At 40.0% G+C, this 24501-nt stretch overlaps 1 protein-coding gene across 3 annotated transcripts in view; it reads left to right on the top strand.

Moving 5' to 3' along the window:
- CDK14 (cyclin dependent kinase 14) overlaps positions 1–24501 on the top strand; it is a 528056-nt gene that overhangs the window by 123397 nt on the left and 380158 nt on the right. For 2 of the 3 annotated variants that reach the window (XM_063452461.1, XM_063452463.1), the window contains one exon: positions 4377–4622. In XM_063452461.1, coding sequence (XP_063308531.1) covers positions 4377–4622 — 246 coding nt within the window. The remainder of the gene's footprint in view (positions 1–4376; positions 4623–24501) is intronic. The other variant, XM_063452462.1, reaches the window with a different exon arrangement.

The raw sequence follows: 24501 nt of genomic DNA, 5'->3' as shown, positions 1-24501 counted from the left end.
ACACAGGTTACTGGCTATGGCGGGGGGGGGGGGGATAATGTATAATAAACACAGGTTACTGGCTATGGGAGGGATAATGTATAATAAACACAGATTACTGGCTATGGGAGGATAATGTATAATAAGCACAGGTTACTGTCTATGGGAGGGATAATGTATAATAAACACAGATTACTGGCTATGGGAGGATAATGTATAATAAACACAGGTTACTGGCTATGGGAGGGATAATGTATAATAAACATAGGTTACTGGCTATGGGGGGGATCATGTATAATAAACACAGGTTACTGGCTATGAGGGGATAATGTATAATAAACACAGGTTACTGGCTATGGAGGGATAATGTATAATAAACACAGGTTACTGGCTATGGAGGGATAATGTATAATAAACACAGGTTACTGGCTATGGAGGGATAATGTATAATAAACACAGGTTACTGGCTATGGAGGGATAATGTATAATAAACACAGGTTATTAGCTATGGGGGATAATGTATAATAAACACAGGTTACTGGCTATGGGGAGGATAATGTATAATAAACACAGTTTACTGGTTGTGGGGGGATAATGTATAATAAACACAGGTTAATGGTTGTGGGGGGATAATGTATAATAAACACAGGTTACTGGCTATGGGGGATAATGTATAATAAACACAGGTTACTGGCTATGGGGGGATAATGTATAATAAACACAGGTTACTGGCTATGGGGGGATAATGTATAATAAACACAGGTTACTGGCTATGGGGGATAATGTATAATAAACATAGGTTACTGGCTATGGAGGATAATGTATAATAAACAAAAAAATAAAATAAAATAAAAATGCAGCTTCAGAATTAATCTAAATTGTATGCTGTCTAGGAGGTGGGAGGGTCTGCTGCTGACTGGCTGGAATGTGTCTGCTGACTGTGAGGTCAAAGTTTACTCAATGATGACGAATAGGGGGCGGACCGAACATCGCATATGTTCGCCATCCGTAGCGAACGCGAACATGCGATGTTCGCCAGGAACTATTCGCCACGAACCGTTCGGGACATCACTAGTAGGGAGGAGTTGGGCAACTATAGGCCAGTAAGCCTTACTTCAGTAGTGGGGAAAGTAATGGAAACCATGTTAAAGGATAGGATTGTTGAACATCTAAAAACACATGGATTTCAAGATCAGAGACAACATGGGTTTACTTCAGGGAGCTCATGCCAAACTAAATTGATTGATTTTCTTGATTGGGTAACTAACATAATAGATCAGGGTGGTGTCGTAGACATTGCTTACCTAGACTTTTGACGCTGTCACATAGACGGCTTATCAATAAACTGCAATATTTGAGATTGGATTCCAATATTGTTAAATGGGTAAGGCAGTGGCTGAGTGACAGGCAACAGAGGGTTGTAGTCAATGGAGTATATTCGAAGCTTGGGCTTGTCACCAGTGGGGTACCTCAGGGATCTGTACTTGGACCCATTCTCTTTAATATTTTTATTAGTGATATTGCAGAAGGTCTTGATGGTAAGGTGTGTCTTTTTGCGGATGATACTAAGATATGTAACAGGGTTGATGTTCCAGGAGGGATAAGCCAAATGGCAAATGATTTAGGTAAATTAGAAAAATGGTCAGAGTTGTGGCAACTGATATTTAATGTGGATAAGTGCAAGATAATGCAAATTGAATATTTGAGTCCTAACCTCAACATCTGAGGAAAGGGATTTAGGGGTAATTATTTCAGATGACTTAAAGGTAGGCAGACCGTGTAATAGAGCAGCAGGGAATGCTAGCAGAATGCTTGGTTGTATAGGGAAAGGTATTAGCAGTAGAAAGAGGGAAGTGCGCATGCCATTGTACAGAACACTGGTGAGACCTCACTTGGAGTATTGTACGCAGTACTGGAGACTGTATCTTCAGAAGGATATTGATCCTTTGGAGAGAGTTCAGGGAAGGGCCACTAAACTGGTTCATGGATTGCAGGATAAAACTTACCAGGAAAGGTTAAAGGATCTTAACATGTATAGCTTGGAGGAAAGACGAGACAGGGGGGATATGATAGAAACATTTAAATACATAAAGGGAATCAACACAGTAAAGGAGGAGACTATATTTAAAAGAAGAGAAACTACCACAACAAGAGGGCATAGTCCTAAATTAAAGGGGGAAAAGTTTAAAATAATATCAGGAAGTATTACTTTACTGAGAGGGTAGTGGATGCATGGAATAGCCTTCCAACTGAAGTGGTAGAGGTTAACACAGTAAAGGAGTTTAAGCATACATGGGATAGGCATAAAGCTCTCCTAGCTATAAGATAAGACCAGGGACTAAGTAAAGTATTTAGAAAATTGGGCAGACTAGATGGGCCGAATGGTTCTTATCTGCTGTCACATTCTATATATCATGTTTTAATAGTCAGATTTATAATCGCATACTTTAATACCACTTGTTACTTTACTCTGTAGCCTGTTTTGGTGGTATAAATTTAGGATGCCTTCTTATTTACAGTATATCGTCATGTTTAGTTGTCTAAGTTGGATCCGGGGGGAACCGCGTTGGTTCTCTTTGAGAACACTTGGGACTTAACTGCAGTAGATTCAAAGCTTTTTAATACAAATGCATTTTCCTTACTTGACTCTGGGATAGATAAACATGACTACTTCATTTTCATATTCTGTCTTTCCAGTTCTCTGTGGCAGATCTTCAGAGACATTTCACCACAGTAGAAAACTTTCATTAACTCTCTCATGTGGTTAAGACGAACAGAGAAAATGAACTCTTTTAACTAGAGATATGCATTGAAGTTAGACCAACTTTGATTTCTTTTTTTCTCCATTTTTTTTTGCTTTAAACAAAATGGAAATTTATATTGGCAAATAATGACGCATTGTCTCATCTAGTCTAACCATATGTTCACATATCTGTCTATGTATTTCTGTGTGTACATGTATATTTTTGTCAAAATAACTTGGTGAATTAACTAGTTTCGATCTGTGGTGGTGATAACCCTAAATTCCGCCTGCTGCATCACTCCTGCAGATCTGTACCAACAGAAGAATCGAGTCAGGCTGACCCACAAGCACTGCATTTTATTGGCCTTGGGGGCAATTCCCTGCCCTCTTTGCTATGTTATTCCATGCTAACTTGTATCAAAATCTAAGCATAGTGTTAAGAAAACAAATGCATATTACAAGTAGTGAGATGGTTCCCTAGTACAGTTTTTATATGTGATAGATCGACAGATTGCAACACTTTGAGCTACTAGAATGCCTGTGCTTTAGTCATTTCAATTTCTAAGTTGTGGGCATGTATACCAGTGGATTAAGTACCCCTGTTTGTTAGTTCGTTCATAATCTTCATGAGAATAAGCATCAAAGGAGCAGACCTCTTAAGTGTCTAGGAGGGACAATCTCTGATTTGGGTCCAAAACCCTCTCTCTCTTTTCTATCCTAATGTCTTTCTCTTCTAATAGCTCCATAGTGTTGGTGTATTTGAGTGTATAACAGAGCTTCAGAGTAATAAAACACACCGTAATGTGCCTTTAAAATACAATATATTTATTAAATCAGACTGTGTGATTAGCAAGTCACCTAAAATTTCTCAGAACAGCTTTGTCCCTAGGCACAACCCTCTCAGTGAGTAAGTCGGAGTTTAAATCAAGTCTTCATTCCATTCAATATATTTTTTTGCCATTTTAGCTATATTATACCATTAGATTTTGCAAGCTGATTCCCATCTAACTACAACTCGCTGTTCAATGAATAGACCATGTAGTTATTACCATTTTATCATTTTATAATGTAGACAAGTGTAAAAGAGTATCATTTATGTTTTTATATGATATTTTCCAGTTACTGGATTCTCATACTTGCATTTTGGTATTTTATACTTTTGTTGGCATTTATATGTTTCAATTAAAAGGATGACTATTTGAGGGCTGGAATTCTGGATAAAACATTGCTTTGCAACATATTGCTCGGCTGTCTAGCATTGACAGGATGGGAACGATGAGTCGATGTAGATGGCATATGCTGTGTACTGATCCAAAACAGCGCCAGTATTTATTTTCCAAACATTGTCACGATCTGCAGTCCAGTACAATTAGATACAGGTTGTATTATGTGACGGTAGCTGTATGGGTTACACCATTCAGACGCAGTATCTCATATTTCTGTTACAGAGGGATTGATTACTAATTGATTGTTGAATTGTAACCAAACAATACATTCCTTGTGACAAGAGCATGTTGGATTTTCACAGTCTTGAACAATAATGTTCTCGTCCTTTTAAGGGATAAGATGTACGTACGCCTGGCGGATCTTTTTTTAATGTGTGTTTTGTTTTTGTTAAAACTGGCTATCTGATGTTTCATTGTAATCCATGCAGATATGTGTTACCAAGATGTCTACTCGCAACTGCCATGGAATGGACTCGGTAATCAAGCATTTGGACACCATTCCTGAAGACAAGAAGGTCAGGGTGCAGAGGACTCAGAGCAGCTTTGACCCATTCGAAAAATCTGCAAACCAGGTGAAGAGAGTGCATTCTGAAAACAATGCATGCATTAACTTTAAGAGCGCATCCGTGGGCAAGGAGTCTCCTAAGGTCAGACGGCATTCAAGCCCGAGCTCGGTAAGGATGCGTGTGCAGTGTAAAACCTGTGCTCTGTGAAGGAAAGTGTGTTTGAGGAGACCGTTTCTATTTGTGCATTATATTACAGCAGCCTTTCCCGGATGATTAGAAGTATGCATTTAGTTTGGATGCTTGAAATGAGCTTATAATTGTTTCAGTGTCTTTTTTTTGTTTGTTTTTCAAGAGCAGTACACCATTCCCATTATCTTAGACAAATAATTGAAAATTTTAATTAGAACTTACATGGTACTGTGGGGTATGATTATGTGATATGGAGAACAGGGTTTTCCTTCCTTGATTAAGCATCATTAGAATTCCCCAATTTAAATCCTTTTTTGTATGGTGAGTGAACACACTGAATGGCACTTATACGTGTAATGCTTTTTATTTATTTGGCAATTAATTTTTTTTTTACTGGGAAGAACTTTTGAAGAAACTTTTGAAAAGAAGAGAAAACTCAGACAGAGAAGTAGTTCAATGCAGTGACAAGTTTAAATATTTAAGATGTATATAGAAAATAAATTAAATATTCACAGATAATATCGATTCAATTTGATGTGAGACTGAGAGAGACAGGTCTTTTTGAGATACTTCATATTGATGGAGAATTTTGTGGTTACTCGATGGTTCTTCCACCGCTATTGAAGTTTGTGAGTATGCTGCTACACCAACTTACAGTACAGGGCAAAATTAAATGTCCCAAAGTTTATAGCTGATATAGGGGTGACTGGTATTAGGAGTTTCAGGAGGTTGTTTTTTTTTTTTTTTTTAAGAATGCACAGGTTTTAGGGTAAAATTTGGATGTCTGGCCACATACCAAAATCCAAAGAGATGTTTAATATGTAACTGTAGATTAATTAAGTTAAATCAAGTACATTTTGATTGTTTAACTGTAGGTGAGAGGTTTGGCTTAAACATAAGATATAAAATGGTTGTATTATCCTGTTTGGCATTTAAATACAGCATTGGATGTGCAGTTTTGGGACTTTTTTTTTTTTAATCAACATTAGATTTACTTTATATATGTGAATCTTGACTATTGTATTCTTTACTAGAAGTTCCAATCCAGGACACAGTGCATAGCGCTAGATGAGTGGTACCAACATATGTTGTATATCAGTAGCAATTCTGCCAGGCTTTATGCCAATCCGTCACCTCTGAACTTTTTAAGGATTTCCTAAAGGTGCTTGTACATATAACTTACAAATGTCTTGCAGATCTGGTACAAGACATGACATTGAGTGTGCGTGCAGATGTGCACTCACACACTGCAACCACCATGTTTTTGTTTGTGGCCCAATTTGTTTTATTTAGTGATACCTTTTGAAAACTTGTTATACCAAGAACCAATTTTACATTAAGCAGCACAGCCAGACCCGCAGAGTATAATCTGCAGAATACAAAAGAAGGCCGTGTGGACTTTTTGTAATAATGTTCTATAGATTATATTTTTTTTACGAACACACGTGTGTTTATTAACGTGCACACTATTGCATTTTTTGGGCTCATCTTTCACATCAATTCACATAAAACCCCTAAAATAGCCCCTTAATTTATTTGTTTGTGTGCCCTCTGGATGAAGTCTGTTTTGTAAGCTGAAATGACTGACAGTAGGTTAGTGCCATGAGCTTGAATAAACAAGCTGGTAATTAATAATATTTCTTCATCTACCCCGAGGACGGTATTTGGCTGCTGTAGCCTCTCATTTTCACATCAACCACATTGCTCTTTCCTCCCCGCTGATGGTTTCCAGCTGTCATGTGATCTTCCTTTCCCCGGATGCATTCTTTTGCTTTAGCGATTCACTGATCACTGTCATCGCAGCTGGAGTACCCATTGTGCCTTCAGTGTGGCATCCCTATATTATTTATCAAAAATGTAGCTATCTAACGCTTAGATCTTAAATGAAATAAAACCATAAGAAGCAGAAAACCATGAACCCTTAAAAGAAAAAAAAATAAATAAATGAGTATGATATATATATATAAAACAATTGTAAAAACAAACAAACATGTAAATAGATTTGTGGTTGGAAAAGGAAAGGTCCTAGTCACAGAGAGAGGAAAAGTATAGTAGGACTCTGGTGACTATACTTGGCACCCAAGATCTACAGGAACTTTATATATCCGTTGATGCTCTGCCTGATTAAGAGGTTACCTATTAATGTCTAGGTAACTGCTCTGTAGCGCCATAGAATAGCTGACAGCTCTGTTTGGGTTGGTGAAGCCAGAGGTAATTGACTTGTAATTACTGCAATTACGCAATTGTTCAAAAAGTGAGGACCTTGTCTGTATCTGGTTGTGCTACTGTCTTTGTACTTTGTTTCCCTTGCTGTACATACACCATGTGCGTAATCTCTTCAAATTGGTTTGACAGCTTTATCTTATGATAGCTTTTTGCGTTTCTCGTGGGATAATTCAGCAAACTACTCCTCCCACCTTGAATGGGCTATAGAGAAAACAATATTAAGCAAGCCATTTTTTTATTTTACCTTCAGCTACAAATTAACAGTAAGTATACATAAGGAGACATTATACATTAAGAGTTGTGCCCTCCAAAATGGGTATGGCCAAATGTCCACCATCCTTGTAATGAAAAGCATGCCTTTGCATTGTACTATGCTGCACATGTCATTTGTAAGTGAATAAACAAGCATGTTTGCAGGTTAGAGCAGTGGTAATATCACTGCCTTAGTGACAGTGACATTAATGACCTTACCGTTAGTGTCCTTTTGCAAGACACCTAACGATGTATAGCCACCAGCCTTAAATCCTCATAGATTGTACGGCCATTTGAGCAGGCTGTTCTTTACCTCTACATATTCCCTTTCTATAATTGTAAAGCACTGCAAAATATGTTGACACTATATAAGCCTCTTCATGACGTGTGGGCAGCCGCGTGAGGTCCAATTACAGGCTTTTTAAAGGGAGGAAGTGGGGAGGAGGAGGGGGGGGGGGGTTAAAAAATATCAAGAAAACAAACCTGTTTCAGCAATAGAGTGAGATGGAAGGGAGCACACAGTGGGAAGGCTATCTTCCCCTTGTAGGCGCTCTGCCAGCAAGGGAGAAGATTATCATGTTTGTTGCTAGTTCACACAGCCTTAAAATATGCACAGGTTTGACATTTGGTAGCCGGGAGAGAGTTCTATGCTACTTAATTCAAGTTGGGGGAATAACTAGCACCCAGCACACAAGTGATACTTACTGTGTATGTACTGTGTTTCAAGCTGAAACACTGCTCATGCATACTTCTACCACCATGAGCACAAATCACTGCAGTTATCATGGTGGTTGGAGTAATTCTTTAATAAAGACTGTTCTCTAATATCACCTTGTAGTCTAAGCATATTGCCACTGGTTCAAGCCATGGCAAGGTCTTATACCTAGATTTTAATGCAGATCTGACATTTTTTTTTGTATAGGTATGTGCCAAATACTCTCATTAGCTGCCCCATTTTTTTTTTCTTCTTCAAAATAATTTATATATTGTTGACTATTATGTATTAAAAGTTAAACATAATGTAAAGTAGGGACTAGTTTTCCTTATGTATAATCTGCATGTTGACAAACAGTGGAGTTTCCGTCAAGCTTCACAGCCTTCACTAATGTCATCATTGACCATATTTGGATATATTTGTCCACTCATGTGCAAGCGGTGTGTCTCTGATCCTCAGAGGTAACTAGTGAGAGTCAACGCTGAGGTCAGTAGAAGCCGCCAGGTCCCCTGGTCATTCACGTGATTTCATGCCTTGATGGCATTGATTACCACAAAATTTAGAGCCCCTACTTCTTCAGATCAACACATGTAATGATGTAGAGCAGTGGTTCCCAAACCAGTCCTCATGGCCCACCAACAGTCCAGGATTTATGTATTTCCCTGTTTTATTCCAATGGAGATACTAACAAAACCTGGACTGTTGGTGGGTCTTGAGGACCGGTTTGGGAAACGCTGATGTAGAGTAAACTTCTATGGGAAAAAAATACCAGGTTGTCTCAATCTGTTAATAAGCTACTGTCCTTTCCTATTCTGTATTCTGTGGATGTTTATATATGTAATATATTGTAATTTATTTCTTTTTTGTTTGTTTTCATGTGTTTTTTTTTAGCTAACTGATCATATAAAAGGAATATTATCTCCACTCTCTGCTGTCCTGTGAATTCCATTCTTAGTGGAGTATTGGGTTGTGTTACCTTTTTACTAACCACAGGTTAAAATCCTTATTGTTTGGGCATGATGTGTTTTTAAGGTTTTCAGTCTAGCAATCGTAAAGTATGCTTTTATTTCATCCAGTGATTTATCTTTTATTTGTTTTCTGTTCTGTCTTTATAACTTAAATATCTCTATTACAATACTGCAGCAACAATCAAAAACAATCCAAAACGTCCTGTGCGCACCACGGGATCCATTAACATGGATTTAGTAAAGCATGACTATTCCCTTCTCTGTCACTAGAATCTGACAGATAAACAACCAAGGCCTTCATATTTCAAGCTAGAAGAGTGTATTCTCTCCAGCTAAAGAGCTGATTGATTCCAAGTATTGCCATTCTGGCTCCTCATCTGTCAAATAAACATCTGGGATGTTTAGATGTTCATAATGTTATTAATTATTGTTTGGTGATTGACATTGCGCTTGTTGCACATTCTTTATTTTGATGACTATTGATAATGTTTTATTATGAGTTTGATTATCTGTGTTTTTATTTATTGTGTTTATTTTGCATGCGTGTCTTTAAAATAAAAGAAAGAAAACAGAAATGTGCATTCATTCTACAGAAAGAATATATATTATTTGTCAGATTACGCATAATAAAAATAAGATCCTCTATTACTTGCATGCCCAGCAATATGTTTTATGATTTTTTTTTCCAGTGGTCCCAGACTGACTCAAAGTTAGTGCAGCTTATAACCTTTTAAATAGGCATTTAAATGCCTATTTCTACAATATGGTGTGAACAGGATAAAGTCGGTAGCTGGGGCTCCCTTCTGTCGGCTGGTTCCACTTTTAGTGACCGATGAGCTGTATGCAGCGCTGAAAATAAGCATTGCATACAGCCCCTTTAAATTCATTGAGAATACAGTCGTTGAGTGATAATGCACAGTCTTTGTGATTCTGGGCTGGGAAGTGCTGACAGGGACCCGCACGGTCTGAACAGGTTTAGGGTTAGAGCATGCTGCATTCCTACCCTGATATTGCTGGGCCTTGCCAGCTGCCCAGAGCTGATCAAAGGATAATCGTCAAGCCTGAAGTTTAACATTACAGAGAAAATCGTGATTACAGCCAGTAGTTAGCAGTCATATAATGCTCTCTACTGTTTTAACTAAGAAACCTTTTACTTATATCAGTACCTGTAATAGCAGAGGGTTTCCTTGGGGTCAGCGGCGTACCATGGGTTGTGTGTACGCCACTGCTTGGAGTTATGGTGCAGAGCAGGTTTAGGGTTATATTACGGTTAAAGTTTGTATAGGTTAGTCTAAGTTAGTGAATAATGCTGGATTAGGGTTAATATTTAGTTAATGTTAGAGTGTTGGGTTAAGGGCAGGGGTAGGGTTAGTATATGGTTAGTGTTGGAGTAAGCAGAGGGCTAGGGGTAGTGTTGTTCTATTGTTAGCTACCAATTATTGATTTAGATCTTATAAGGCATTTAACAATCAGGACAGATATGTAGATCTATGTTAAACTTTTTATTTAGTTGCACTGGATAAGCAAATATTATTATAAACAAAAATGCTTATTTCCCAATTTTACCTTTAATTCACACTTCATGTTGTGTAAAATACATATATAATATTAAAAGGAAGTAAAGTCATTTTAAAGAACAATATAAAATGTATAGGTGTGTTTAAAGAGAATTCTTTAAATTGCGGTGGAACAGAAACATAGCACAAATTCTAGATTTTGTTTTAATTTAGATCTTAGACAGTTGCCTCCATCCATAAGGGTTGATTAGCTGTCCAGATTGTGCTAAAAAAATAATTACTGGGAATGTAATTGGATCAATCTTCACAATTTAATAATGTACTGCTCCAAATTTATAATGTCTATTCTGGTTTCATATATATAATGCAACTGTAACTCATAGTTACATAGTTACATAGCTGAAAAGAGACTTGCGTCCATCAAGTTCAGCCTCACATATGTTGTTGCTGTTGATCCAAAAGAAGGCAAAGAACTCACACTTACGTTTTATCAGTGAACGTTGATTCTAGCTTCAATTAATTTATACATGTCATGTATAATGAGATAATTTTACAACACAAAGAAATCAACATTTAGTAAGTTTTTTAACAAAAAAATGTAATTTAAATAAAACACTTGCAATCTTTATATTGTTACAATGTGCCCAATAAAAAATAATAATAGATAATAGATAATAGATATTGTAGATATTGTAGCATTGAAAATGTCAATACTCTACAATGCCCCGGTGGTCGCCTATGTATCTGGGTGGTGCTATTTTCTTTCTTGTTGTGGTTGCTTCTTTATTGAGGGTGGTTAGAAATGTACCAATGCTTTATCTATACTGGTTATAATCGTAACTTTTTACTTTGGATCAGGATAATGGTTATTTAAGATCAAACCAGAGTTCTTCGTTTGATTGATTCATGGAAGGGTCTATTTAGTTTATTCCACAGTTTATTCGGAACATTGAAACAAATTGAAAAAAATTTAAGCAAAACAAACAAACAAACAAAACTGTGCATACACATGTTTTAGTGTTCTAAGGAACACCCATGGTTCACATCTGATAATGCATCATTAACTTTAGACGTGAGAAAGAGTCATGGGGAGCCTTGGCTCGTTGGCGTGTTCAAAGTTAATTACGCATTATCAGATGTGATCTGTTCCTTTTTTTCCTGACATAAATGTTTCCATGTTGGGTTATTATAAATTATAAATATAGTATGGACGTCCGTCTGCTGCCACACTTGGCAGTGTGTGAAATAACAACCCAGTTTAGGAAGCCATGTTTAGCTAAGCATACCATTTAATCTAGTGCCTTTCATATAGATTCTCATATAGACCATGTCTTGTTATCATCAGTATTCTTATTGAAACATAATTATGTAACCTCATAAATCCCGGTTTCAGTAGTGCAATGTGCAGATTATATGTTACAACCTGTCCCTTTAGTTCATAACATGTCCACTTTTCTCCCCAGAGGGACTTAGACAGTGTACTTGCAGATCTAATATCTGCTTTCACCTGAAGGATTTTGGGGCAGGATCAAGGAAACATTGGCAGGTGGTTAAAGAGGAACCATCACTTCTTTGGGAAATACACTATTGGATAAAACATTAAAAATACATTTTAATCCATAGAATGTGACGGCAGATAAGAACCATTTGGCCCATCTAGTCTGCACAATTTTCTATATACTTTCATTAGTCTCTGGCCTTATATTATAGTTAGGATAGCCTTATGCCTATCCCACGCATGCTTAAACTCCTTTACTGTGTTAACCTCTACCACTTCAGCTGGAAGGCTATTCCATGCATCCACTACCCTCTCAGTAAAATAATACTTCTGGATATTATTTTTAAACCTTTGTCCCTCTAATTTAAGACTATGTCCTCTTGTTGTGGTAGTTTTTCTTCTTTTAAATATAGTCTCCTCCTTTACTGTGTTGATTTCCTTTATGTATTTAAATGTTTCTATCATATCCCCCTGTCTCGTCTTTCCTCACAGCTATACATGTTAAGATCCTTTAACATTTCCTGGTAAGTTTTATCCTGCAATCCATGAACCAGTTTAGTAGCCCTTCTCTGAATTCTCTCTAAGGTATCAATATCCTTCTGGAGATACGGTCTCCAGTACTGCGTACAATACTCCAAGTGAGGTCTCACCAGTGTTCTGTACAATGGCATGCGCACTTCCCTCTTTCTACTGCCAATACCTCTCCCTATACAACCAAGCATTCTGCTAGCATTTCCGTTCAGACAAGGCACAGCAGGGCAAACATTGTGAGAAGTTAAAATAGAAACACTCTTTCATTTCTCCTCTTTATGCTTTCTCTTTGCTGACTTTCAAATGCAACGGGTTGAGTTTACAGCAGGGAGCTAAGATGGAAGCACTCAGATGCACGATGAGTAGGTGTGGATCTCTACATTTAAAGGGTTACTCCAACCACTATGACCACTTCTGCTTTTTGAAGTGGTCATGGTGGTATGAGTCTGGATGTACAGTGTTTCACCGTGCAATCATACCATGAGAACACATGACTTAGGCAGCGCACCTAATGTTAGTTCTGTGCATAATAAACATATGTTGTCAGCATGCACTGCATGCTTTTGAAAGATGTAAAAATCCTCCCCCTTGCAGGCAGAGTGCCCACAAGGGGAAGATTGCTTCCCCCTCCCTCCCTTTCACCCTCCTTAATTGTAGCTCTCCCACCTCCTTATCCCATCTAATATTTATTCTCCCCCCCCTTCCCCCCTCCTTTTTTACCATCCTCCTTCCCTCTCATCCTCATCTTGCTGGCTCAGAGCATGCGCATGCACTCTGAACTTGTTAAATGGTTCATTCAAAGGCTTTTCTATGAGAAGGCTTTGATTGGACTTTGTCGTGTCTCCCGTGGTGTCAGACAGAGTGCGCCGAGCAGCGCCAGGAGCTTTCCCAAAACTGGATTAAGTTAAATAAAAACTACGTTTACACTTTCTCATGTGTTCTTTTGGGGGACCCTGAAGTATAAAGTCAATAGTGCCTTATTCATAGATTAAAAAAAAAAAGGGGGGGGTGGAGAATTTCTTCAATTTTATTTTTTAGATTTCTCAAATACACGTTTGCTAAATATAGGGAATAGGGGAAAAAATAGCAAAAATCCAAGAATTTTCTGCTGCCATTAAAAGGACATTGGTGCAGACTGTGTAGGTCGCATTGGCTATTGGTTAATATCTCCTGTCTTCAGTAATGAGCGAATGATTGTGTTGTCCTACTGAATAATCTGCATGATTTGTGGGTAAGGTCCCCAACAGGGTAATTTAATTGTTCTGTGATAGAATAGCTCTGTGTGTCGCATCAAAACAGATTAACAGTGACATCAATATGCAAATGGTAATGAAAATATTTTTAATATGCTTTATGATATTTCCCAAGCATTAATTTGATTGTAATGGAAAAATAAATGTGAAGCAGATCTTCGAGATTGCTATAATAGGATGTATTTTTCCGCAAGCCATATCGAGATACAGTAACAGGTTATATTTTATCTTCCTTTATAAATCTTTCTGATGCAACACTATAGCAACCTAACAACATGGGGATTGGGGATCTAAAGATGTAAACGGAAAAATGCTTTTTTGCAGCTCACGTAAACCTATTAATTTATGGAGCATTAAGGATTTTTAAAATATGAATGGATTAATGTTATGTTTTGGTGTGGGATTAATGGGAAGAGTGGAAGATTTATCGTTTCCAGTTTTTTTGTAGAAGTGGGACACCAGAAAGAAAAACTAGGACCGTGGAAGAAAAGTGTGATTGTCTTGCAGAATCCGGGACAACTGGAGGATATCTTCGCTTGTTGCTAAGTTTAATTCATATTAAAAGCTAACAGAAGCCGCAGCTTCTCTATAAGATCGTATACATGCGGGGGAGAGCATAGTCCAGAGAGGGATCTATCCTTTTTCTGTAGCTATTTTTACAAATCGCATAATAAAAAAGGTTAAAAGGTAGCGGGAATAAGGAGCTTCTTGCAGTATTACCTAATGCAAGAAACATAAGTAGCTGCATGCTTGGAGTGTCCCATTTAACTCAGTATAACACCATAGCTGTTCAAACAAGGTGATGCTAAAATCATTTATTTACACCCCTTTTCACAAAACTATATACCTAACACTATAGTGTCCCGGTGCCTCTGTGTCTCCCTCCCACTCTCCTGTGGCCTTGGAAGGGTTAAAAACACTTGCTTTCACTTGCCTGGTTCCAGTGCTGAGGTCCTTCAATGGATTGGGCTTATCCAGAGATGTTATGGCAATGGGGGGAACCTAATATGCATGTGCAGAAAGCGCCGTCCTCACATTAGGATTTGCCTATAGAAAACACAAGAGTAAAATGGAAAGACGGCCACTAGAGGCATTCTTAACACTGCAAAGATTGTAGTTTCTCTAAAACTGCAGACACTATAGTCTCCAAAACAACTTCAGATTAATGAAGTAGTTTTGGTGTGTAGATCATGTCCCTGCAGTTTCGCTGCTCAATTTCCTGCAATTTAGGAAATTAATCACTTTGATTATACAGTCCTTGTCACACCTCCTTGCATGTGACCTACACAGCTTTCCTAAACACTTCCTGTAAAGAGTCATCTAATGTTTATACTTCCTTTATTGATAATGTTGTTTAATTCAGAATATCTTATCTCCTGCACTGTTAATAATGTGGTAGACCCTGCAAGAGCATCCTGATTGAAAGTGAAACCGTATTGTTTTCATGCAGGCTGTGTCAGTCAAAGACAGGGGAGGTGTGGCTAGGGCTGCATAAACAGGAAGAAATGTGATTTAACTCCCAAATGGCTGTGAATTGAGCAGTGAAACTTCAGAAGCATGATCTATACGCTAAAACTGCATCATTAAGTTTGGTGACAATAGTGTCCCTTTAAAGCGGCACTGTCATGCCGAATTCCGTTTTTTTTTTAACCCCCCTCCCACCTCAACTACATCCAATCGACCCCCTAGTCATCCCCAAATGCCCCTATGCCCCCCACATTACCTATTTTTTATTCTTTATTTTCTGCCCCGATCTATATTCAGGGCGCCGCCATCTTTGTGTGGGTAGGTGAAGTCCCTGTGGGACACGTCATCTGCCCACACTAGATAGCCCTGAGATTCCCGCACATGCCCAGTGAAACATCTGGACATGCGAACGGGAATTTCACCTATTCATTCATTCATCAGACAGACGAATGAATGAATAGAAAAAATCAGACGAAAAAACTAACACTGTGTATCAGTGTTAGTTTGTTCGTTCAGTTTATTACAAGGAGGGAGCTACCGGCGTGCAGCTCCCTCCTTGCAATATGTAAAGACAGAAGCGGCAGGGAGCAGTGCTCCCCACCACTTCCTAAGCCCCCCAGGTCCCCTCCTCACTCTATGGGGGTCAATATGACCCCCATAACAGCACAAGGGAGATTAAAATCTCCCCAATGCCCCTACTCGCTATATCGCGAGTAGGGGCATGTCCACTAAACAGTGAGCAGCCTGTGGCTGCTCACTGTAAAAAAAAAAAAAGGGTAATAAGGGGGGGACGGGGGGCCTACTGTCCTCCCCCGCCGGCCCCCACCCCTGGACGGCGGGTGGGGGCCATAATGGGAATGAGGGGGGACCTACTGTCCTCCCCTCAGGCCCCCACCCCTGGGCGGCGGGTGGGGGCCATAATAGTAATAAGGGGGGGGGGGACCTACTGTCCTCCACCCCCCGGCCCCCACCCCTGGGCGGCGGGTGGGGGCCATAATAGTAATAGGGGGGGACCTACTGTCCCCCCCCCCCCGGCCCCCACCCCTGGGCGGCGGGTGGGGGCCATAATAGTAATAAGGGGGGGGGGACCTACTGTCCTCCACCCCCCGGCCCCCACCCCTGGGCGGCGGGTGGGGGCCATAATAGTAATAGGGGGGGGGGACCTACTGTCCTCCCCCCCCGGCCCCCACCCCTGGGCGGCGGGTGGGGGCCATAATAGTAATAAGGGGGGGGGATCTACTGTCCTCCCCCCCCCCCCGGCCCCCACCCCTGGGCGGCGGGTGGGGGCCATAACGATAATGGGGGGGGACCTACTGTCCTCCCCCCGCCCCCACCCCTGGGCGGCGGGTGGGGGCACTAAGTAAATCCCCCCCCCCCCCCCCATCAAGGTGACTAGGGGTGCCCAAGCCCCTAGTCACCCACCCCCCACCCAAATAAAAAATGCCCCTACCTACCCCCCTCACCCTAAAAAATAGTGAGGGGGGAATAAAATTGCTAACCTGTAAAGTAAAATTAAACTTACCATTCGACGTCTTCTTTTTTCTAAAATCTTCATTTTTCAGCCCCAAAAAAGGCCAAATAAAAAACCATCATAGCCGTCGAACTAAAAATAAAATAAAAAACCCGAGCGCAAAAAAAAAAAACCCGACGAAAAAGAAAAAACCGGAGCGCACAAAAAAATAATCCATCTTCACCCATGGAGGGCTCCGCGCAGACTGAGCTCCGCAGGGCGGGGCAAGGCTTATAAAGCCTTGCCCCGCCCTGCAATTAGCCTAAGAACACTCTGATTGGTGGGTTTAAGCCAATCAGAGTGCTCTTTGTCATTTTACAAGCGTGGGAAAGTTCTTTGGAACTTTCCCACGCTTGTAAAATGACACAGAGCACTGTGATTGGATGGATTTCAAGCCATCCAATCACAGTGCTCTGTGTCATTTTACAAGCGTGGGAAAATTCCAAAGAACTTTCCCACGCTTGTAAAATGACAAAGAGCACTCTGATTGGCTTAAACCCACCAATCAGAGTGTTCTTAGGCTAATTGCAGGGCGGGGCAAGGCTTTATAAGCCTTGCCCCGCCCTGCGGAGCTCAGTCTGCGCGGAGCCCTCCATGGGTGAAGATGGATTATTTTTTTTTGTGCGCTCCGGTTTTTTCTTTTTCGTCGGGTTTTTTTTTTTTTGCGCTCGGGTTTTTTATTTTATTTTTAGTTCGACGGCTATGATGGTTTTTTATTTGGCCTTTTTTGGGGCTGAAAAATGAAGATTTTAGAAAAAAGAAGACGTCGAATGGTAAGTTTAATTTTACTTTACAGGTTAGCAATTTTATTCCCCCCTCACTATTTTTTAGGGTGAGGGGGGTAGGTAGGGGCATTTTTTTTTGGGTGGGGGGTGGGTGACTAGGGGCTTGGGCACCCCTAGTCACCTTGATGGGGGGGGGGGGATTTACTTAGTGCCCCCACCCGCCGCCCAGGGGTGGGGGCGGGGGGGGGGGGCAGTAGGTCTCCCCCCCTTATTACTATGATGGCCCCCACCCGCCGCCCAGGGGTGGGGGCCGGGGGGGGGGAGGACAGTAGGTCCCCCCCCCCTCTTATTACTATGATGGCCCCCACCCGCCGCCCAGGGGTGGGGGCCGGGGGGGAGGACAGTAGGTCCCCCCCCCTCTTAGTACCATTATGGTCCCCACCCGCCGGCCAGGGGTGGGGGCGGGGGGGGGGGAGGACAGTAGGTCCCCCCCCCTACTACTATTATGGCCCCCACCCGCCGCCCAGGGGTGGGGGCCTGGGGGGGGAGGACAGTAGGTCCCCCCCCCCCTACTACTATTATGGCCCCCACCCGCCGCCCAGGGGTGGGGGCCGGGGGGGAGGACAGTAGGTCCCCCCCCCTCATTATCTTTATGGCCCCCACCCACCGCTCAGGGGTGGGGGCCGGGGGGTGGACAATAGGTCTCCCTCCCTTATTTTACTTTACGGCCCCCACCCGTCATTTAGGGGTGGGGGGCAATATTTTTTTTATTTTTTTTCTACAATGAGCAGCCACAGGCTGCTCACTGCTTACTAGACATGCCCCTACTCGCGGTATAGCGAGTAGGGGCATATTATTTACTAATACCAAGTCATTTTTACTTGGTGTTAGTAAATTTGGCTGAAAGACCAATTTAGGTCTTTCAGCCTTTTAGTAGATAGCTCCCTGATACCGTGGGAATTAGGGAGTTATCTACTAAGCGGCTGCAAGATGCAGCCACAGCAATGAATAGGATCGGAGTTTCATTCATTTGAATGAAATTCCGATCCGAACAAAGTACCGAATTACATCCTAACACCAATGGAGAAACAGTGCTCATTCTGTTAGGATGCAATTCGGCAGTTTTGCCGGCGTTCTGTCTAAGTGACAGGACTTTCGGCAATACTGACAGGAAGCATTGTGGGAACTGGGAGGAAAGCTAGGGATCATGGGAAAATTGCTCTGACCAGCGGAAATGAAGCACACTTTGCTCCTCCGCTGGTCAGAGCTGGTCAAGCGGAGGAATCCTCCATAAGACAGAGTCCCTACTTTGTCTTATGATTTTAAAGAAAACTAAAGAAGAATGGAAGAAATGAATAACAGATCCCGAGAGAGGGTGAGAAGAGGAAGAGATTGAGGAAAGGTAAGTTCGGCATGACAGTGCCGCTTTAAGGGGACAGTGACACTGCACCCAGACCACTTCAATGAGAGTGCCTGGGTGCCTATAGTTTTACCAGCTACCTCTGCTTCCTGACTACTTATTTCTTAGTAGAATTTGCTTCTGCTCTCAGGCTTCTCCGGATTTATCGCCTGACCCTGTTGGGCCTCCAATCACCTCTTAGCTGCTTAATGAACTGCTATTGCAATGTATTCTGAATGGGAGCTATTGCTGGCAGTAACTACATGCAAAATCGGTGTTGAAATTAATAGCCCTCCATAAAAAAATTCAAGTGATCCCCCATCACATGTAAAATCTTCCATAAAAGGAAATCTAAATATTACATTAATAGCTTGCCTTTATTTCATTTAATTAACACTCTCCCCCATTTCATAAAACTGGTCCCAAATGAATATTATTTTATGGATGTTTGTGCATGCAAAGAAAATAATGTTGAATTTTTCTCGTGGTGACAAAGTATGGCAATCTTAAGCTGCTCGATGGTAATAAAAAATGCATGAGACATATAATCCACGCAGCTTGTGTAAGAGGCGTCAGGTGATTTTGGATTTAATCTCCCATTAAGGCTCATTTTTATTGTCTCTCAGGAGTTTCCCGAAAAAGTGGCAGGTGTTGTTATGAAACTCTGTGACAATGAATTACACCGCAGGGATCTCTTGGTGTCATTTTATGGGTTTTAATTTATTTAGTTATTTCTTTTAATTTTTTTTTTTGGTTTACTGTTAATGGCTTATCATTCTTAATCTTAAAAGTATTTACTTGAATGCACACATGTATATAGACCAATCCTGGAGTTACATTTCAAGTGACTAATCAAATGTTCCTACTACACTTTTAGAACTTTGCCCCTGAATGGTTGTATAATATTGGAAAACCTCCATCATTTTACACAGTTCTTATTTTTTTTTTTTATTAGTTTAAGAGTAGAGTATCCATATAATGACTCATAGACAAAAGTGACTGCATTAAATACAAATCATTAAAGCATAAATTCCATTTATTATGAGACTGAGCATTATAAGAAAGGAGAGAGGGGGGCACAACAAAAACAAAAGTGGCATTGGAGAATAGGGGGAGACGGGAACTTTTTTTTTCTTTTCTTTTTTAACTAAATGTGTTTTTATTTGAGAATCAAGAATCTATACAAGGGGGCAGGGCCTGACACTCAAGGAGACCGGACGCATCTCGGAATAGCTTCCGCTCTCCTAACAGTAAAAAACATACAAAAGGAGGAGATGTGTACAGTCACTCTTCATCCAAATAGGTGCTGGAGGAGTCTTTTTTTACTTATACAGACCTGGATGAGCTACAGTCTCTGATTACTTCATCCTCTACAGCACAGATATCAGCCAGAATATTGGTGAGATCTATCCAAATATTATTTTGACAGGACATACATAATTGCCAATTGGTGTGTACACACTGGGACTGTAAATATTTTCTTTTTTTTTTCGTTTTTTTTGCATATTGTGTATTTTTCCATTTTTTCATTTTTTTCTCTTTTTCATTTTTTTCATCAATTTTTTCATTTTTTCCGGATGGATATATATTTGGTCCCCCTGCCAGTAAGAATATCTGATCCAGATTGTATAGAGGGTCCTCAACTAAACAGTGCAAACAGGCACTAGTATCACTGACATTGTCGGACTTTATTGGGGTATATCTATTCTATGTTTGGTGTATCAAAAATAACCACGGTGGAATGAGATGTATATGACCTATCGTAGAAATTACATTGTTTTAAGAGATTATTCACTTTTTGATATGGTAAATTGAATAAAAATCATGCTTTTTTTCATGCATTTACTTAGTATGGTAATACATTCCTATAGAAACGTACCAGAGCAATTGTGAGTGCGGTATCATATGTTCATGTGTAACCCTAAACTACGACTGAAATAGCTTTTATAAGACGCAGAAACGCCTCTGACACAGCTGCGGACCAACACTATACTAGCCTGAACCGATTATATGTGTGGAGTGTTCCGGTTCGACGGGCTCTCACCGGGGTTTAGCCTCACTGCCTAGTACACCAGATGACTGGGAGAGGTGGACGATCTTCCCGTCTGAAGAGCACTGCTCATTGCAGCCTCTCTGCAGCTTCGTTACCCCGCCCCCCATGAACCGGTGGAAGATATCCGGTCTCCACCAGACCAACCGACTAATCCTCAAAGGTGAAGTAATTTGCATCCTGCTTGACAAGCCAGGGCCTCGTGGCATACCCAAAATGGGCGCCACATTGACCGAACATCCGGTGTCCCATTGGGAAGAAAAGTTTAATGCGGCTTTTGATGCCAAATGTGCAGTCTTTTGGTCCCAGATAGTCTCGCCAGAAGAAACTACCACCCACCTCGACTGCAACATGGGGAGGTCTCCAGCAGCATCCCAGAGCTCTGTCCTTCCTCCAGGCCAAGAGCCAAGATGTAGGCACTGTCCATCAGCTATCTACAGCCCTTTTGGGCGGCTTGCGGAGCAGGAGCATTGCAGAACAGCAGTATTACCAATGCACAAGCTCAAAAGAAACTGACATATCGCAACATTCATCCCCATGAGCCAGGAGATCCCCATGTGGAGCCGGAAAGGAACATGAAAATCATCCAGCGACTAGTGCCTGGAAGCCAGATCGGCTCACATACCTGCGGTACCTGCTGTAACAGCATCAATGACCCATTTTAAGTCTGTCCTCAGAATTATAACTCCCCAAGCGTAAAGATAGACATTTTAGTTATAGTTTTCCCTTTGCTTCATGAGTCTATTTTGCATCTAATTTTATCACTCTAGTGTCACTTACAATGCCAAAGCAAAATTGCCACAACCTGGTGGTTTATCACTTATCACTTGCCTATCTGCAGACCTCACCTTTTACTCAAACTTTATTGCGAAGTCTACTTAAATATGCACTATGCTTGTCTCATTATACAAAGAAATTTGCTGATTTCTTTGTACAGCTGTTTATATCTGACAAACCTATATTTTGATATATTTGTATCCTGTGCAATCTTCGTTTTTTCACATGCACAACAAAAAAAAGAATAAAAAAAAGAATCCATACAAAAATAAAACAAATATTTGTAAAACAAGCTGTGAAATTATACAAAGTATACAATAGAAACAGCATAGCAAAAACATTTTTTATAAAATAAACATTGAAGCAGCTCTGTAAATTCCCCCTCTCCTCCTAAAAAAAAAAGTGTATTTTATAAAGATGAAATCCAACATTGTGTTGGAATTTCACTGAAATTCCAATGCAGTCAAACGACAAAGTAAGATCTACACATTTTCTTTTGTATTTTTCCTACTCTTAATTTCCTACTTTTAATAAAGTTTGACAAAAAGATGGATGATCCACATTTAAGCTTTGTCAGGGGTCCAGCTGTCACTAGAGACAGCTTTGTGGAAAAAGGCATCATTTATGGTGGCTCCAGTGGTCTTGCAGGATCCTCCATAGACATTGGTGTTATATTTTTGTGCATGTGCGAGAGGTACAGCACTGATGTGGGCTTCTGGCAGATGTATCTTCAGGAGCTGAAGAGGATATCGGCGGCTGTGAGGAACAGCATCAGATAAGTAGACCACACTGCCAGCAGCGATGCAAAGACCCCAGAAGGACCACAGAGCCACTTTGAGGGCAAAATAACAGACATGAAGTCCTTCACATTTAGCAAATAATATTATAGGCACCCAATGAGCAATAGCCAAGGATAAAGATGAAAGTAAAGTGGGCGGGGGGAAGAAATTCTGTTAGGGGAAGAAGAGAATGGATGGTGAGAGAGGTAGGGTAGAGAGCTATGTCTTCAGTAGAAAATAAGTAAAAAAAACTAAATAAATTTCTTTAAATTGAAATATCGAGTATTATGAGCCACACGTTGTACTGCACAGTGCCTCAATCCATCAAACCGTTTAAGAGAAGTGCAATAAATCAATTTATGTTAACTTTGTTTTGCATTTAGCACCAGTAGCAATCTAATCTTCATGCAACGAATTATTAGTATGTTTCATAACAACGCAAATATAATCACAAGACGTTTTGTAGCACGCGGGCTGCCCACATGTTAAAAAGTTGCAATATTTTATGCAACTAATATTTACTATGCTTATTGTATTCACTATTAATTACAGTAATGCAATTACATTCACTCTTTTGATTTTTTGACAATTAAGGACTAAAGAACAAAAATTAGGCAAAACCTTCATTGCAACACTTTTGACATATTCTTTATATTTATTTGCTTATTTTCAGTTGTGACTAGTTACAATGTGTCCCACATGGAGTTAACAGTTTGGATCCTAAATTTCAAGGCAGGATGTAAGCATGTAAGATGAGTCTATTTGCAAAACTCTGTGCTTTGTGTCATGGTGTGAAATTGCATTGCACATCATTATGACAAAGACTGATCACCCCATTTTCACTTTGACTTCTGCTCCTTTGTAAAAATGATAATAATCTTCACAAGTTCCTGTCGTTGTAAAGATTACGTTGTTTTAAAGGATTGAACAGACACTCAGAACACCTTTTAAATATTTACAGATAAAGTAAAATCCATAATTTCAAGACGCCACAAGTCATTTTTGTGATAAAACGTATTTAACTCAAAGTTCAGTTGTATTTTCGTTTTATCGAAACAGATCTGTTTACATTCGTTCAGTGTTTAATGAAGTGTAATAATCTTAATTGTACACCTCTGCAAGATAATGTGAGGTAATGAGAAATCATCGTGAGGTAGCTATAAATAAAATAAAAAAACGTTACTGTGTTTTGTGTTGGTTTACATATCACAAAATATATATATATATTTTTTTTGCAATTTTGTTTCTTCACCAAAAATGAAATATTAGACTATCATCAAATCATCTTTTTAGCAATCTGTCTGTTGGGGTTAGAGTGGTCTTTCACTTGTACATGCCTGTACAAGATAACATGCTATTAATGCAATCCGTGTTTAGCATAGTTGTATACCTCCCAACATTTTAAATGGACCAAGAAGGATACTTTAATTTTAGTGGTGTGGGTGGTATTGTGGCCATTGGAGGAGATGATCTGAGAGCATTTAGGTAATTAACTATTTGGAATTTAAGAAAATACAATGTAGTTTAGTAGAAGAACAATTACTTTATTGTAAGAATGTATTTAAACATTTATAGTAATTAAAATCCCTTACAATTAATATTTACACTCAAAAACAAACCATATGGAGATTGCAAAAGATGGACATTGGGATAGAAAAGATGGACATGGGGATTAGGGCCCAAAATAGGGACTGTCCCTCCTAAATTTAGGACACTTGGGAGGAATATGCTTGTTAATCAGGACGGACACTGTATCGATTCTATTTCTTGACCTGGATAAGCGGTACATAGGAGAGGCAAAGAGACGATGCAATCCCAGATGTATGCTTCTGTCCATCACTGGCATTTGGCGATCCTTTGATTACTGCCGTCCGTTATTTACCAAAGTGTAAATTGTTGGGAATTCAAATTGGACTTCAAATTTTATGTCCAAACAGCCGAAATAGAAAATTGTCCAACTTTGCTTTGTTCACACGTTCGTAAACATTCCTGTGTTTTCTCTGCATGAGTATTGTACACATTGGACTGGTGAGCTGTGATATTCATTGCAGGGTGCTAGAGAAGTCCATTTCTTCCCATTATGTAAGATGTAATTTATAAATCTACTTGAGACTTTGCGTAATATAGAGGCTATCCTTATAAGGGAAATTGCAATCCATAATTTGTGGATGACGAGTCCATTACAATATGA

Source organism: Pelobates fuscus, chromosome 4 (genome assembly GCF_036172605.1).
Source record: "Pelobates fuscus isolate aPelFus1 chromosome 4, aPelFus1.pri, whole genome shotgun sequence".
Lineage (NCBI taxonomy): Eukaryota > Metazoa > Chordata > Amphibia > Anura > Pelobatidae > Pelobates > Pelobates fuscus.
Note: the sequence above shows the minus strand (reverse complement) of the source record. Positions and strands in the feature narration are given on the sequence as shown.